The sequence below is a fragment of the Prunus avium genome, chromosome 2 (genome assembly GCF_965620075.1).
Source record: "Prunus avium chromosome 2, drPruAviu1.hap1.1, whole genome shotgun sequence".
Lineage (NCBI taxonomy): Eukaryota > Viridiplantae > Streptophyta > Magnoliopsida > Rosales > Rosaceae > Prunus > Prunus avium.
Window position 1 is genome coordinate 4,785,037 of NC_142285.1, and position 17,475 is coordinate 4,802,511.

The following is a 17,475-nucleotide window of genomic DNA, read 5'->3' on the forward strand; positions in this document are numbered from 1 at the left end:
GTGTGAAGTGCAGAACTTGCCTAGATTGCACTCACACTCACTCATGCATCAACCATTGATTGGAGTTTGTATCCAAAAATAAAACACATGCTATTGGTTGTAATTCACAGAATCATTGCAGTAACAGGTATTTGCACAAAATTTGTCATATTGCTTTGATGATGTTAAAGGCTGTGATCAGTAATCCCTATGCGCATGTACTTCATAAAATTTGTAATGTGCCTGGTTGACTAGTTATGTAAATACTAAATACCAATATGATTGTGCAAATACGTGGTGGTAGTATATGTGTTAAGGTTATTTCATCTTGTATTTTAGGAAATGGGATCCAACGTGCAGCTGGTATGGCCAGAGTCAGAGACATATGCGTCACGGGTGAACAACTGCTCACATGCAAATTCAACCCTAGCTGCAATTCGAGCGAAGTTGAGTGCGGAACAATTAGAACAATTCAAGACATCATGCTTTGGCCATCTTCTGAATATAGACAAGATTCAGTTTAGCGGGCAGATTGTGCATGGAGTTGTGTTACGTCGAGTGGCGGGGCAGGGTGTGAAAGACTTGGATGGACTGAGTTTCTTAATAGGGTGCGATGTTGCTCAGTTTACTCGTCAGGATTTCTGTTTGATCTCGGGGCTTCGTTTTGGGGAAGTGCCTGAAGTTTCCAGTGGAGAAAGTGCTGAAATTAGACTTCAGAAAAGATATTTTATAGACGAAGGAATTACATGTAATGCTTTAGAAGAAGCATTTATGAGGTGCAAAGAGAGAGATGACGTCTACAAGCTAGCTCTTGTTTACTTTGCTGAGTTAGTGGTTTTGGGAAGGGACAAGCATTTGAACATCAATGTAAATTACCTGACCCTTGTAGAGGACTTGGATGCGTTCAACAGGTATCCGTGGGGTTCGGTGTCGTTTGACAAAACCCAAGACAGTCTATTTTCTGCACCAACAAAGTATACGAAAAGCTTTGAAAATGAAGAGGGAAGAGAGAAGGGGAAAAGTAAGGTAACGGGAACAAGCCGGAAAAATGAGAAGGGCAAGAAGCATAAGCATGGTGAAGTGCAAAGGGGTGGGTGGAGTTTTAAAGGTTTCACGTATGCTTTCCAGGTACATGGTAATAATGTTCATGTCAGTTATGCTTTGTGAACTTTAAAACTTAAATAATGACTTTTGTCCTGTGAATTGTGTAGATTTGGGTATATGAATTAATTCCTAGAATGGTGGACCTGAATTACTGCAAGGTTGTTGATCCAACAGCTGCCCCGCGTATTTTGCGATGGAGAACGACTACGTCTATGCCCGAGATGAGGAAGTTGAACAATTATTTTTTCCAAAGCAAAGAGGTTTGGTTTGCAGCCCTTGAAACTGTTTATAAGATTCAATGAAATTATAAAATAGAATGATTGAATATGAATATTGTCTGTATTCTGAAACTGTCAGTTCAGTTGCGGGCGCTACATCTGAGTGAAGAGGAAATGAGACAATCATATTGGAGTTGGCCACAGGATCGCCCTGCTGTTGTCTCGGCAGAGTCAAATCCTTCTTCATGTGCTGATCTTGATGAGTTGAACAAGCTGGTAAGCTTGTTGAGGTCCGAGTTGTTTCAAGTAAAGCGGGAAAATGACGTCCTTGAGTTAAAGGTCATACGGATGGAAAAACTTTTGGACCACTGTTTAGGTCCTCAGTTTGAGCAGGAAGTAAGGAGGGACCTAGCTTTACTGAAAGAGAGGACGAATCGTTGTGCCATCTCACATCTATTTAAGGGATCTAATGAAATGGATGACAGTGAATGGGATGAAGGGCCAAGTAACAGATATGAGGGAGAGGAAAAGGACGAGGAGGGGATTGAAGGGGGTGAAGTGCAAAGAAAACCAAGTGAGGTAGAGGAAGCGCAAAGGAAAAGAAAAGAGGGAGAGCAAGTGAAAATAAAAAGCAGCAAGGGAGAGGAAGCGCAAAGAAAGAGCAGTGAGGGAGAGGAAGTGAAAAGAAAAAGCAATGAGGGAGAGGAACTGCAAAGAAAGAGCAGTGAGGGAGAGGAAGTGAAAAGAAAAGGCAATGAGGGAGAGGAACTGCAAAGAAAGAGCAGTGAGGGAGAGGAAGTGAAAAGAAAAAACAGTGAGGGAGAGGAACTGCAAAGAAAAAGCAGTGACGGAGGGGAACTGCAAAGAAAAAGCAGTGATGGAGAGGATCCGCAAAGAAAAAGAAGGGAGGGCAAGGAAGTGAAAAGAAAAAAAAGTGAGGAAAAGGAAGTGCAAATAAAGGAACGTGAGGAAGCGGATGATGAAGTTGTTTTGGTTTGTGATGACATTGGCGAGAGCACGGCGGGGACAACTGTTGAGTTTACTCTCGGGGATATTGATTTGGATCAACCTACAGCTGTGCTATCTGAGTTGAACGTTTGGTTGAATGATAAAGGTAAAGCTGTGGAACAAGGGGTCCAATTACGAAAGAGAAAGAGGATTATTCTTATGTGGAAGATCATTGAAGCTAGTGAATTGGTGAAAAAAACTGTGCCAGAGACAACCCGACTTCGGATGTTAGACCCAATGAAGGAGATTCCGCATGATGATATGGTGAAATTGCTGAAACTTTGTTGGGAATGGCGCCATAACCCGAAGTAAGTCCCTTGTTTTTTGAGATAGAAGGCATTAGTGTATATATTTTTAAATTGTTGTGATCTAAAACTTTGTTATATTCACAGTTTAGTGATGCAATTTGGCCACGTGGAAGCTGAGATTGAATTCTTTGCTTCCCTCGTAAAAGCTGACGGTTGGCTGACAGGAGATGTAAGTTTAATTGATTATGCATTTGTTTTAATGTACATAGATTATGAGATTGACCAGAAAAACATGTGCAGCACATTGATTTGGGGTTGTATCTCATCCGGAAGCGACAACAAGATTTGGAGGTTGTAGAAATATCGAACTGGACAACGACCGATGTATTTTTCATGGTATGTCATAGGGCTTGACCAAGTGCAGTTAATAATTACAAATTATCCATACTTGCTTTGTGGAGGTGTTTAACCATTGATTGTTTTCTATTTCACAGAATCACATCCATACTTGCTTTGCGGATAATAAAAAAAAAAAAGAGCAGGCTGGGTGGAAAATTAGAAACAGTTTAGTGAACGTTGTAAATGGCAAGGTTCCGGCGTGTGGGGTGGATTGGCAGAACATGTATAAGGTGTATGCCCCTTGTATGTTGACGAAGCATAAGCATTGGGTGGCTCTAATGATTGATCTGGTTAAGTGTGAAATCGCAGTGTACGATTCAATGGTTTCACTTATTCCAGATGAGATGTTAAAGGAAGAACTCGCCCCGCTTTCAATTACGATTCCAAATCTTCTCAACTCCATCGACTTTTATGAAGAAGGTGTTTACGCAAACGACTGCAGCAGAGATTGGTGGTGTCCATGGCCAATAGAACGTGTGGATGTTCCACAACAATCTAATCAGTGAGCACAACTTTTTCTTTAATTTTATTACTTGAAATTGTCAATTACGTTACAATGTCATTACTTGAATTGATCGAGTTCTTGATTTGCTTCAGAGGCGATTGTGGCATGTTCGTGTTGAAGTACATTGAGCTTTTGAGCGCTGAGATTTCGTTAGCTACTTGCACCACGCAGAACATGCCCTTTTTCCGGTTGAAGTTGGCTGCAGAGATATTACGGGGAGATGCTTACATGCCATGATAGTGGTTGAAATGGGTTCAGGTACGTGATGATTAAATTGGTTTTGGAAATCTCCAATTTGAAAGTCATGTAAATACACAATACAGATCCACGGCTCCTTTTCGAATTCTACCTCTGCTCCTCAATTCTTCTTCGTCTTTCTCAATCTTAGTGTATTTTTGTACATAATTTTAAGTTTAAGTTATTGGACAACAATTAGAACCAAAATATTATTATAGCGGATGCATGCTTTCATTTTGATTAGTGTGATACTACGCTACGTTTATTCTCATATTGGGCTAAATGTATATGGTAGCTGGATGCAGAGCATAGACAGAAAAATGAAGAATCTGAAATGGAGATGCAGAGGCTTAGTGAGGAGAAAAGTAAATGGATCTGTAAATCTAGTGCACGTGGGCAAATGTAAATGGATAGGCATATGCGTTTTTGAAGTTAGGCACATGCCATTCCCATACATAGAATGTGCATCTGGAGTGTAAAGTTTTTTTGGATTTAATGAAACAAATATCTCTGTAATATTGCCCTAACTCCTTCACGACATTTACATAACCTTAACCAAACTGCATTGAATTGGGATTGGAAGACTGCATATGTGAACAATGACTGATGGCTTTTTAAAGTGTATTACATTATTGCAAAGTAATATGTCATGATTTATCCAAGCCACCATTCCAAATATCAGATCCCAATCTTTAAGCCGTTCACCATGCCTTAACTTAATCGCAATGGGTTGCGTGTGTATTGATTGTAATTCTGTAAGGGAAATAGGCGGCTATGCCCTCGCCTCCAATGTTTTATTCAACCATGCCCTCTTTATAGAAACACATGCGATATACATGCAGTAAACCTTCAGTAAACATTCAGTAAACCTCAATAAAACTTCAATAAACATTTCCCATCTGCAATGCTATAAAAACTTCCTATTGGTTCCGTACCGCCCATCGGGTTTGAATCCCTCTTTCCTTTATAATCGGTTAATAAATTCGTTGATTTTCTTTATTTTATTGGTCTTGGGCAGCTCAGTAGCATAAAAGTAATGTATATTGGTGCATCTATATTACTTGTCTATTGCGTCTATATTGCTTGTCTATTGCGTGCATAGCGTACATTTATTGCGTGTGTATTGATTGTTTATTGCTTACGAAGGAAATAAACAACAATACACAGGCAACAGACAAGCAATATACACGCAATACACATGCAATCTATACGCAATAGACATGCAATATACATCAGTCCCTAATTTCACCATCCATAAGGGAGTCGTATCGATTAGGAAATTCTACTTAATAGTTGTTCTTCCTACTAATAAACAATCAATAAACCTTCAATAAACATTCAATATCGGACAATAAAATGCGAAATACATGCAGTACACAATCAATAAACCTTCAATAAACATCCAATATCCGATAAATAACATGTGATACACATGCAGTAAACAATCAATAAACCTTCAATAAACATCCAATATCCGATAAATAACATGCGATACACATGCAGTACACAATCAATAAACCTTCAATAAACATCCAATATCCGATAAATAACATGCGATACACATGCAGTAAACAATCAATAAACCTTCAATATACATCTAATATCCGAGCAATAACATGCGATATACATACAGTAAACAATCAATAAACCTTCAATAAACATCCAATATCCGCGCTATAACATGCGATATACATGTAGTAAACAATCAATAAGCCTTTAGTATACGCCAATAAACAATCTACCTATTTCAAGAACAATAATTTAAACTCAATGCCAATCCACCTATTTCAAGAACAAATATTACAAAATGGGTTTGAAAACTCATTGGTGGTGCGTGCAACATGTCTTTTTGGGGAGAACTTTTACAATCCTTGAAACTGTGTACTTAATTGGTCATTAAAAGAACAAATAATATTAAAATTGATAAAAGTAATAAAACTAATACCAAGTCCTTAATGGACTTCAGCATATTCAGCACCGTAGCATCATACGTGTCATTTGGCTGTTCTGCTTGAGCGGAAGTTACATCAACCCATTCAAATCCATTGCAACTGGTGGCTCCCTAATTGCAGGCATCATATATGCAAAATAATTGTGTCAGAGTTAGACCAAGGTTTTTTTCACCCACATACATATTCTGGAAATGAAAACTTACATAGGAGGTTAGGCACTTCCAAAATGGCTTCCCTCGATTTTTCTCTGATTTTGAAACCCGAAGCACCATTGCAGCTCCACAGTACGGACACCTCTTTGTTTGAGCGGGAGATGAAGATGAAGACATGTTGAATCTTCTCACTTGTACCTTTTCTCACTCAGATCTTCTCACTGAAACCTCTTCGGACTCATACCTTCTCACTCAGATCTTCTCACTCAAACCTCTTCGGACTCAGAGCTCTCTCATCTCTGCCCAGATGCTATTATATCCTCTTTTCTGTCTGTGGGTGGTTTGGGCATGCTTTCGACACATGTACCGTCAGATATGGGGCTCCGTTTACCCCATAAACCAATATAATATTTAACTACCAAAACCCAATATGAAAATTGAGGGAAAACTGCCCTAAACCCTATATTATTTTCATTATATTTCATTAAACCAACTAGTTGGATAAACATCCATCACATTTTAATAACATTACTACTATATTTCGGTGTGGGAAAATGAAAAGTTATGTGATGGGACATTCTGTGACTAGTCAGTAATCCGTCACATTTGTTTCATTGACATAAAAAGGGCGGGAAAATCCTAAAAATGGCTATGCATATAGGTTCTTAATTTACTTTTTGACTGTCTGACTTTGCATTTCGAGGACATTTTCCTTCTCTTCTGTTTTTCTCTAGTTTTAGGGTGTTGGTTCAGTTTCTTTAAAAAGGGTCAAGTGAGAAAAACCTCAAGTGGAAACACATTTTCCAAACGGTACAACAAACACACCCTATAACAGAACCAAAACCCCATCTATTCTCATTTCTCCCCTCTTCCACTCCTCAAATCGTTCCATTCCAAAAAAAATAGAAACACATGAATTCCAAATATTTCACTACAGTCGGAGGAAAGAGAAGGAAGCATATCCATTTGGAGATGCCCCAAGCCTTCATCCCGGAGTTGGCTTGGTTTAAAGTGATGTTATACGTGGCAACCCAATCTTCGGAAGATCTCTTCCGTATGGCATCTGTGTGCCCATTATTCCAGACGTTGGCAAACACTCCACAAGTGTGGAACACCATTTCAATGGCTAAGTACCCAGACCATCCTAGCTGGTACCATGCTAATCCTGCGGTCCAGCTTTTCTTGCAACAATGCAGAGCTTGCGAGAACCCTGAGTCGATATTTAGAGAGGCGTTCGAAGTGTTTTTCATGCAGGGTAACGTGGAAGCGTTGTATGGGATGCGCATCGCAGCCACGGCAGGCCATATGGAAGTGGCATATATAGTTGGACTTCTTGGCATGTCTGGAATTGGTCAGTCAAAAGAGGATGCATTAGAATTTTTGTGTTCTTTGAATCAACGTAACAACATTGATATGAAAGGAACCAGGGATGCTTTGAGACGAAGATTAAGCCGAGTTTGGAATGTTGCAAGACATATCGTAGATATGTTTTACTATGGGAAGATTAAGTTCAATCATTGCAGCGCTTGTAACAACAACGAATGGTGTTTTGTTATTGAAGGATGGCCTACTGAAGCAAAGATAAATCCTTCGTTCTGGACTTGTTGCAATCGATGCAAATGGCACCGTGAGAGTGTTTTTTGGTTCAAGGTAATGCGTGTGTATGTTGTGCCAGGGAATCCATACCCTTATAATTAGTTGTAGTATGTTTTTAAGGTTTTTATGCTTTCTGGACTTGCTTCTCTTCAGTTCTACGTTGGCCAAATGTTGGGTTTGAATGTATTTTGTCTGGTGTTTGTGCAGTCATAAACCGTTTTATATATAAATCTACGTATATATATTTGTATACTTGAATGCTTACTGACATCACAGATGGGTAATATGACATTTTACTGACATAGATATTTTGGCCAACTACAATCTTAATATTTGGTAAACGAAAAGGCGTGCATGGAGTGAGCTGTCTGTTCACCAGTGCTTGGAAAACACATTTTCCCACTTATCATATCCTAAACTAATTTTTTTCTGATGCCATACAATGGTTGACATGTATTTTTTTCATTTACTTTTTCAAAACATCCCTTAACCCTAATAAAAATTAGAAGTTAAGAAATTGAAGAAGAGGGAAACTAATTGGCACCTGAAATGGTCTTTTCGCATAACAAAATTACAACAAAAAAAAATTAGGGTCAATAAAATTAATAAATATAGAAGGTAAAAAGTCATATAATAATAATTTAGGGTAAAGAACAATATCATAATAATTTAGCGTCACCACGAAACGGGGAATTCAGTAAGAAAGATGAAGCCTCAATGAATTCGTAGCAATTTTGGGAAGTTTTTTTTTTCATTTTTGTGTTTTTAGTTATGAATTTTGTAAGACAAAACAATAAAATAAGAATTTAGGGTAAAAAATAAGAATGTTTGGTTGCAACTGACGTACACTTGTGCAAGTGGTGAAAGGTATGCACTGAGATCGCACCATGTGTCAACTTGCGATTATTTGGGGTTTTTTAGTGCAAACAACTTGAACAAATTGTAATAAATAGTCGGAAAATCGTAAAAATGCCCTGAAAATTACTCCGGCCTCCTTGTGACGTTATAAAACTAGAGGAACCTATAAAGCATCCATTTCGCAATGAAAAAATCCAAATTGTTTTAGAGAACTGACTTTCCTCTTAACCCTAAGTATATATGTTTGTTCACTTTAACAAGTATATTTCCTTAATATTCGTTATATAATTTGTAATAAGACAAGAAATAGTTTCCTTTCAAATATAAGGATGTAACATAATCTGTTTTTGTTTTGTTATAATAATGTACATATATAATAATTGCACACTGCTTTGAAGCCATCATTGCAACTGCGCCTAGAGCTTTGAACACGTCAGAGGTATTCAATAAGTCGTCCATATGCAACTGCGTCTAGAGTTATGAACCGTCACAGGTATTCAATAAGTAGTCCATCGGGAATCAGTACAAAATATCCATCATGTCCAATCACATAAAATAATGCCATACTTTTTTGAAAAACCTCACACCACTCAAGCAATTTTAAAATATTAGTGAATATTTGTCCTAGTCTATATAAGTGATTATATATTCACTCTACATTTTTTTCACAGTATATGTTAAGTTTGAGGGATTCCACAAACATATAATATAAAGGAAGAAAACAATAGTAGGAGATGAACCAGTACAAAAAAACAATAACATAACCTTGTCACAAACGCACTCACAAATGCTTTTCCATAAACCTTGCCCTAACATATAATAAATAAAGGCAACATTGCATATGATGCAACCATGTCCAAATCTGATACGTGATCACACAAAAATGGACATGGCAGCAACATATGACTGAAGTAGATGGCCACGTTGCATCACGTGTTCTCATCATTAAAGACATCAAAATATGAAGGTTGAAATCTTCCATAATAGTAAGCATCAAAATAGGTTTGAAGCAGAGTTGAACGAAAATTCCAATTCCACTGATTTGCCTCTGCTCAAACACGATAACCAAAATGGTTACTTCCCTTGGTGAGTATATTTGTTAACGTCGGAAAAGGTAATAGATGACCAATCAAACCCGGGTACGACGAGTTTTGCATAGGACCGGAAGTAGTCGAATCCAGCTTGCATCACACGCTTCTTTGACTCCACTGCATTAGATGAGTTCTTGTATTTTTGAACAGCTACACTCCGAAGTCCTTTGTGTCTACGCTTCATGCGCTGCAACTTCGCCCTATCCAGATTGGCCTGCCTTTTGTCATCTTCAATTTGGCCTTCAACAAATTCCAAACATGCCCTTGCCCTTTGGATTTCATCACCAAGTTGAAGATGTCTCTCCTTCCAGAATCCAAGAACCCTTTCAGACTCAAAACTTCCAACAAAATGGTCATTCTGTCTAGGAATGTGACACTGCTTGTCTGGTGACTCACTTGCGTGTCGAAGGCGGTCTTTGTTTGGAGGGGTGTTTATTATGCTGACATCAAACTTGGTTAGTAAATCCATTCTATGGAGGGAGAGAGTTTCTGTGGAGGAGAGAGTTTCAGTCGATGGAGAGAGATTCGGTGGAGGAGTCAGTTTTTCGTGGAGGGAGAGTTTCTATGAAGGATGTGATAGTAATACCAATAAAAAGGTTCCCGCCAAAAAATATTTGGTTGACAATGTATAAATTAATTTTTTGTCTGATACAATCTAAGTTTAATCCTAACCACTGTGGTTGGGTTCACTAACTAGATGTCACTTCCATTGAGTTTCTTTCAGCCACTGACAGTGGTGTAATGAGGTTGACATGCTTGAAAAGCAAAACCTGACACCTCTTTTTAAAATTTGAAATAAAGTACATATGTTGACTACACACAAGCTTTGGTATGTTGGTCTATAAAGCTATGTCCCCTTCCTCAAACGAAATTGCATATGCAATCCTCATCCTCTAAAAACAAATAGGATTATTCAAGTATGTCATCCTCTTCAGGCGCCAACAACACAGTCGAATATGAAAAATTGGAGTTGCAGGCTCCATTTCCACGTTGTACTCGCCGACCCCTTCCATTTTCAACATCATTTGGGAGTGAGGGGGACTCCGATGATCCATTAGAGGCAATACATGCAGTCAGTAGCAAGCTAGATTATAATTCCAGACTGATCAATTCGTGGCACGAGAAATGTGTTGAAGACGAGGCCATTCTGGCTGATCTTAACATTAGAGTTAACAAAGCGTTCTCCCAAAAGAACAAGTACTTGAAGTTGAGTTATACAAGGAAGTTGAAAGCAGAGGAGTTGGATACAGTAATGAATGATGAAATTAAAGGTTGTTTGATGAACCATATGCGATGCGAAGAGCACCATAGTGAACTGGAGATGGCATTCAACGAAGGATTCGAAAATTTCCGAGCATTTGCGGCAACTACTCATACAAGTTATAATTGGGACTATGTATCCCCTGATGCTGTGAGAGAGATACTACACAATGGTGGTGACACGAGTGAGCATAAGCACGTCAAAGCTGCTCGGAAGAAGCCGACCAATACGACTGACTAATTGCGGCTACGGCTGTTCAGTTGGTTGGGGTGATCGTGGTATTGCTAACAGGGACCAAATAATATGCTTTGCAATGTAAAACTATCTTATGGGACCATTATGTCAGTCGTCAGTAATTCGTCAATTTTGTATGAATGAATGAAATGTTTGGATGCAGTAAATTAACCTATACAAATAATGGGTTATTCATGGACTTTTTTCTGATGTTATACAATACTTGGAATGTAATTTGTTCTTTTTATTTTTCAAAACATCCCTTCACCCTAATAAAGGAAAAAAAAATTAACAAATTGAAGAAGAGAGAAACTGATTAACACCAGAAATGGTCTATTCTCACTCAAAATAACAATAAAAATAATAATTTCGAGTAAATATAATTAACAAATGTAGAGGCTAAAAAGTAATATAATAATAATGTAGGGTAAATAATAATAAAATACTAATATAGCGTAACCATGAAACAGGGAATTCAGTAAGGAAGATGAAGTGTTAATGAGTTCGTATCAATTTTCGGAACATTTTTATCATTTTTGTGTATTTAGTTATGAATTTCATAAGAAAAAACAATAAAATAAGAATTTAGGGTAAAAACCAAGGATGTGGCCATGTGTATTGACGTACACTTGTGCAAGTGGTGAAAGGTGATGCGCTCAGATCGCGCCAGCTGTCATCTTGCGATTATTTTGGCTTTTTTTAGTGCAAAAATCTTGAAAAAAGTTAAAAAAATAGTAGGAAAATTGGAAAAATGCCCCGAAAATTACTCCGGCCTCCTTGTGACGTTATACAACTGGGGGAAGCTAGAAATCATCAATTTCATAAAGAAAAAATTTGAATGCCTTTAGATAACTCACTTTCCTCTTAACCCTAGCTATATATGTTGTTAACTTTAACCTTGATAACCTACATCAACAAGCATCTCCCGTGAATGCTCGAAATTGTCTTTTAAAATGAATAATCATGAAACGGGGAATTCAGTAAGGAAGATGAAGTGTCAATGAGTTCGTATCAATTTTCGGAACACTTTTATCATTTTTGTGTATTTAGTTATGAATTTCATAAGAAAAAACAATAAAATAAGAATTTAGGGTAAAAACCAAGGATGTGGCCATGTGTATTGACGTACACTTGTGCAAGTGGTGAAAGGTGATGCGCTCAGATCGCGCCAGGTGTCATCTTGCGATTATTTTGGCTTTTTTTAGTGCAAAAATCTTGAAAAAAGTTAAATAAATAGTAGGAAAATTGGAAAAATGCCCCGAAAATTACTCCGGCCTCCTTGTGACGTTATACAACTGGGGGAAGCTAGAAATCATCAATTTCATAAAGAAAAAATTTGAATGCCTTTAGATAACTCACTTTCCTCTTAACCCTAGCTATATATGTTGTTAACTTTAACCTAGATAACCTACATCAACAAGCATCTCCCGTGAATGCTCGAAATTGTCTTTTAAAATGAATAACCATGAAACAGGGAATTCAGTAAGGAAGATGAAGTGTCAATGAGTTCATATCAATTTTCGGAACATTTTTATCATTTTTGTGTATTTAGTTATGAATTTCATAAGAAAAAACAATAAAATAAGAATTTAGGGTAAAAACCAAGGATGTGGCCATGTGTATTGACGTACACTTGTGCAAGTGGTGAAAGGTGATGCGTTCAGATCGCGCTAGGTGTCATCTTGCGATTATTTTGGCTTTTTTTAGTGCAAAAATCTTGAAAAAAGTTAAATAAATAGTAGGAAAATTGGAAAAATGCCCCGAAAATTACTCCGGCCTCCTTGTGACGTTATACAACTGGGGGAAACTAGAAATCATCAATTTCATAAAGAAAAAATTTGAATGCCTTTAGATAACTCACTTTCCTCTTAACCCTAGCTATATATTTTGCAACAACCAACATCACAAGTATATTTCCCTAATATTAATTATCTAGGTTTTAATAATACAATAATTAGTTTCCTTTCATATAAAAGGCTGTAAACGTATCTGTTTTGTTATAATAATCCACATATATAATAATTGGACAATGCTCTGAAGCCATCATGGGTGCGTGCATCTAGATCTTTGAACACGTCAACGCTATTCAATAAGTTGTCAATATGGCTCCGTCTTGGGTTCGTAGTAAATATCTCTATCATGTCAAATCACATCGTTCGATGGCCTGACACCAGTCAAGCAATTTTGAAATAGTACTTAATATTTGTCCTAGTCTATATGAGTGATTAGAACTTCACACAATATTTTATTTTTCACAGTATATGTTGCTTTGAGGGATTCCCTAAACATATAATATAAAGAAAGATAGAAAAAGTGTGACATGAAACAGTACAAACAACAACATATAACTGGGACAAATTAGAAGTATATTTCCTTAATGTTCATTATCTAATTTATAATAACACAAGTATTACTTTCATTTGCTTCATATATAATTATTGGGACTATGTATTGCAATTCCTTGTGTCTAACATTGTATTTTGCAAAAACTGAAATATTATTCAATAAGTTGTCAATATCACCACGCGTTGGGAATCAGTAAAGTCCCATTATCATGTCCCTTCACATTAAACAGATGGTGTACTTTTTCTCAAAAAATTGACACGTCAGTCATAAGTAACACTCTCCTTATTCACTTTACATGCCAATGTGCTATACATTCTTTGGTGAATGATTTATGGGTTATTTATATAACAAAATATTACAAATATTGCTGAATATTTATTTCGTCTCATATAGCGGGGACACGAGCGACCATAAGCACGTGCAAGCTGCTCGGAAAAAGCTGACCCATACGATCGAGTGAATATGGCTACCATTGTTTAGTTGGTTGGGGTGATCGTGATATTGCTAAGAGGGAGCACATAAAATGCTTTGCAATGTAATTTTCTTGTGTGTGCGAAATTACGAGTAGTTGAAATGTTGGTGTACACTTTAATATTCTCCAAGCATTCGAAATGTGATTAGCTGCAATGTACTTATCATGCATAGAAGATGTTGTATTGTAGTTTGTATTTTACACGCTGATTTCTAATCATTGTGTTCCAACATAGTGCAAATTTCAAGTATCCTTCAGGTACGAATGTTTACAAAATCGTGCACCAATATTGCTTTATAGTCAAGGTCAGATCTTAATAACCAGTCAAGCACTATAACATAACATTAGGAAAAATTGGTTGCTGCTGTAAATGATTAGTGTTGCTGGAAATGATTCGTGCTGGAAATCATTACTGCTGATGGAAACAACAGCTCCATGCTGGAAATGCTACATTAGCCTGTGATATAATCAATGAATCTGTGTCACTCGTTCATAATTCAGCATAAACTACCCATTGTACATGGTAAAAGTCATTGCTTCTTCACAAAACTCAAAATTTGATACTTTATCAAATGTCTATGAAAATTTCCAAATAGGGAGAAGACATGTAAAATTAACATGTGTCCAAATTTCATGCAAGAAGTAAACCAACCAAATTTCCATTTCAATTAGCAGTGGACAAAGTAAGAGCTTATCAGTGGACATGAACAAACAAATAAAATAAAACTGCATATAGAAAACTTAACCTGATCATTAGCCTTCATAACAACCGGCCTTTGTATAATACAAACATAAATCATTCGGTAGGTCCGTGCATCCTGTAAAATTCGTCGAATAATGGGTCACTGAGATCTATTGGAGTTGATTCCTCATTGTTTGACGGTGATGTCCTGCATAAACACCAAACACAAGCACATAAAAAATTTAACTATTCAAATTTTAGGTGTTATTATAAATAGTTTTAACATCTTACGGTGTGTTCAAATTTCTTGGGCATTGTCTTCTATCATGACCAATGTCTCCACACTCCCGACAGTGTTGAATCCCTCGCTTCATTGGCTTTTCCTTTGCTCCCGTTACTTGTTTCCACCTTCCTTTGCACCTTACTCTCTTAGGGTCTTTCATATATTGTGTTTGAGAGCTGGACCCTCCAACTTCGTTATTACTTGGTCCATCCTTCAACAACTTCAACTTCACCCGTAAACTTTTTAGAGTCTCTGACACTAGCTCACATCCTTCTTCACACATTAATGCATCCTCAACCACATATGAAGCAAGTCGGGACATTGTACTCCGCTTTATTAAAAGACCAGGATCTGCAGAGTCTTTAATTTCGTTGCCATTTGCATCTGACACCAATCCAGCTTTCGCAGTTTTCTTCCACCTTTTCAAAATATATTTATCGGGCATATATTCAATCTGGTCCCTTCTGAACAATGCTAGGATGTGCTTGCAAATAATCCCAACAAATTCAAATTTTTTGCAGCTACACGATGCGTGGCCAGCGGCAAAAAAGTCTCGTGCGTAGGCTGGAACCCAAGATTCCCTTAAATCAAACATTGAACTTAGCCATTGATGGTCAGTCAAACCAGCCTTTGTAACCACAATATTCCACTTTGCATCAAACTCATCCTTATTGTCAGTATCCCATATGGCTTTCTGAAATTCACGCCAATACTCCTTATAAGCAGAATGTGGTAACTTAACATGGAACTTTGATGTGATGTGCCATATGCAAAGCCGATGAAATGTAGTCGGGAAGGCTATTGAAATCGCTCTGGTGATGGCCGCATCTTGATCTGTAATGATCGTTTTAGGTTCGCCACCTTGCATGGCTTTCTTAAACTCCTCAAACATCCAAATAAACGACTCAGTCGTTTCCTTGCTCAAAAATGTGCATGCTAAGACAATTGTCTGACCATGGTTATTAACTCCCAATATTGGTGCAAATGTCAAGTCGTATCGATTCGTGTTGAATGTGGTATCGAATACAACAACATCTCCATACAACCGGTACGCCCGTCTAGAAGTTGCATCTGCCCAAAAACATCGACTAAACCTGTCTTCGCCATCTCCCTCAATCTTGAAATAAAAAGCCTCATTTTTTTTCTGTTCAGCCATAAAATACTCGGTCACTAGTTCAACATCGTGGTTCCTCAGCTTCCCATTCACACTACATTCAAGATTGTAAATATCCTTTTTGATAAAACCGATTTTATCCATTCCTCCGAATTGCACCTCGAAAATACTTACCTTCTGATGAATGGGGATATTAACCGAACCCAACTGTTTTGTAAGTACTTTTGTAGAATCCGAAATACGACGGTGTGATCTCAATAAATGCACTCTTTCTGAGGCTGTCATCTTATGATTGTGTCCCTCTGCAAAAAGAGAGATGGCATACTTCTTGCTCCCATTTGTCTTCACAACCACAATCTTAGCTTTGCAATTGCATCTACTTATTCCCGCTGTCTTTTTCTCTCCCGAGTTTCATCTTTCCTGTATGCACCTTGTTTGCAACAAACAAATTCTTTCCTCAGAATCTCTTTCTTATTTGTCCCCCGAAAGCTAGAATGAAGTCGAATACCAAAGCCAGCCAAGAATGCATATCTGTTATAGAAATTATAAGCGAGGTCAAGCGAGTCGAACTTCATCCCAACCGCTGGTGTTTCCTCATTTCTTACTTCAGGAATGTAAACCATCCCATTAGCTGTTACACAGTCATCACTCTCTGAGCCCCCAGACATTTTACTCACATATATTTTTGAACTACTTCTATATCACTGCATAGCAAATATTAATTCATTAATCAATCATTACTACATTACAACATATCAATGCATTCCACTTACACAAACATTGCCCAAATTGACACAAAAAAGACGCATAGCCTAGCTTGTTTGTAAGAGCCATTATTACACAAAATTTAATAATAGTTACGTCATCTCTTGTGCAATAATCTGGAAAAAATAACATTAGAACCAACATGTTCAACTAAGAACACAAATGTAATTCAAACCAGCAATTACAGAACTTCTCCCAATATCCTCTCCAAATGCTTACTCATAATGCCATTAAGCCTAAGTTTAGGATCTTTTACCTACATTTTATAATTTCCCACCCCCACCAAAAACAATCAACTAAATATATTGAATATTCATAAGGAAATGACGCATTATTGACAGCAAACTGACGCATTATTGACGGTAGAATAACACATTATTGACCACAGAAATGATGCATTATTGATGCCACAAATGACGAATTTCTCACCCTCACAAAAAACAAACCAAACCCAATAAAATCAATCCAGCAACAATAAACTTACCTCTCAAACTCAAGCGGGAGCTCCGAAGTCAATCAGCTTAAGAGAATGTGGTGGACATTAGAGAAGACTCTTTGGTAGTGGAGACTCCATCTCTACCACAATCGAGGAACAAATGCTGCTGCGGCGTCTAGCTACAGAACCAGATATGCTACTTTGCTTTCATCTGGAATCTCGTGTGCTGAACGAAAAAGAGAAGGGGTTTTCACTTCAGCCATAGAATCAAAACAGGGCAATAGCTAGATAAGAGCCATTAATCGTCATACCGAGGATGCCATAGATCGCAGGCCTCCCAAGGAGCTGATGACAATGGAGCGACTATAGGGTTTGGGAGCTTTGGATCTTTCTAATTCTGGGTTTTCGTTACATTCAAAAACAGAGGATTGTGTTCTTGAATTTTTCAGAGAGGGAAATATCTTCAACTGAAGTTGGGTTTCCAACGGGTCAGATTTCAACCCGGTTCTACATGCACCCTCTTTTAAAAACTCAC

General features: G+C 37.6%; 3 protein-coding genes across 3 annotated transcripts; 2 read left to right on the forward strand and 1 right to left on the reverse strand.

Annotated features, from left to right (window-relative positions):
- The first annotated feature begins 1,489 nt into the window (after window positions 1-1,489).
- On the forward strand, window positions 1,490-3,952 carry LOC110756515 (uncharacterized). The gene is made up of 6 exons (XM_088248208.1): window positions 1,490-1,919; window positions 2,001-2,617; window positions 2,702-2,786; window positions 2,858-2,953; window positions 3,052-3,458; window positions 3,554-3,952. The coding sequence occupies exons 1-6, from the start codon at window positions 1,650-1,652 to the stop codon at window positions 3,696-3,698; spliced, it is 1,620 nt and encodes a 539-aa protein (XP_088104334.1). The 5' UTR covers window positions 1,490-1,649; the 3' UTR covers window positions 3,699-3,952.
- Window positions 3,953-6,774: 2,822 nt separating this feature from the next.
- On the forward strand, window positions 6,775-7,500 carry LOC148296317 (uncharacterized). The gene has a single exon (XM_088248478.1). The coding sequence runs from the start codon at window positions 6,775-6,777 to the stop codon at window positions 7,498-7,500; it is 726 nt and encodes a 241-aa protein (XP_088104604.1).
- Window positions 7,501-14,373: 6,873 nt separating this feature from the next.
- LOC148296318 (uncharacterized) lies at window positions 14,374-15,106 on the reverse strand. Its single transcript, XM_088248210.1, has 2 exons — window positions 14,634-15,106; window positions 14,374-14,550 (listed from the first exon to the last, which is right to left on the reverse strand). Exons 1-2 carry the CDS (start codon window positions 15,068-15,070, stop codon window positions 14,457-14,459), a joined length of 531 nt encoding a protein of 176 aa, XP_088104336.1. The 5' UTR covers window positions 15,071-15,106; the 3' UTR covers window positions 14,374-14,456.
- Window positions 15,107-17,475: the final 2,369 nt, after the last annotated feature.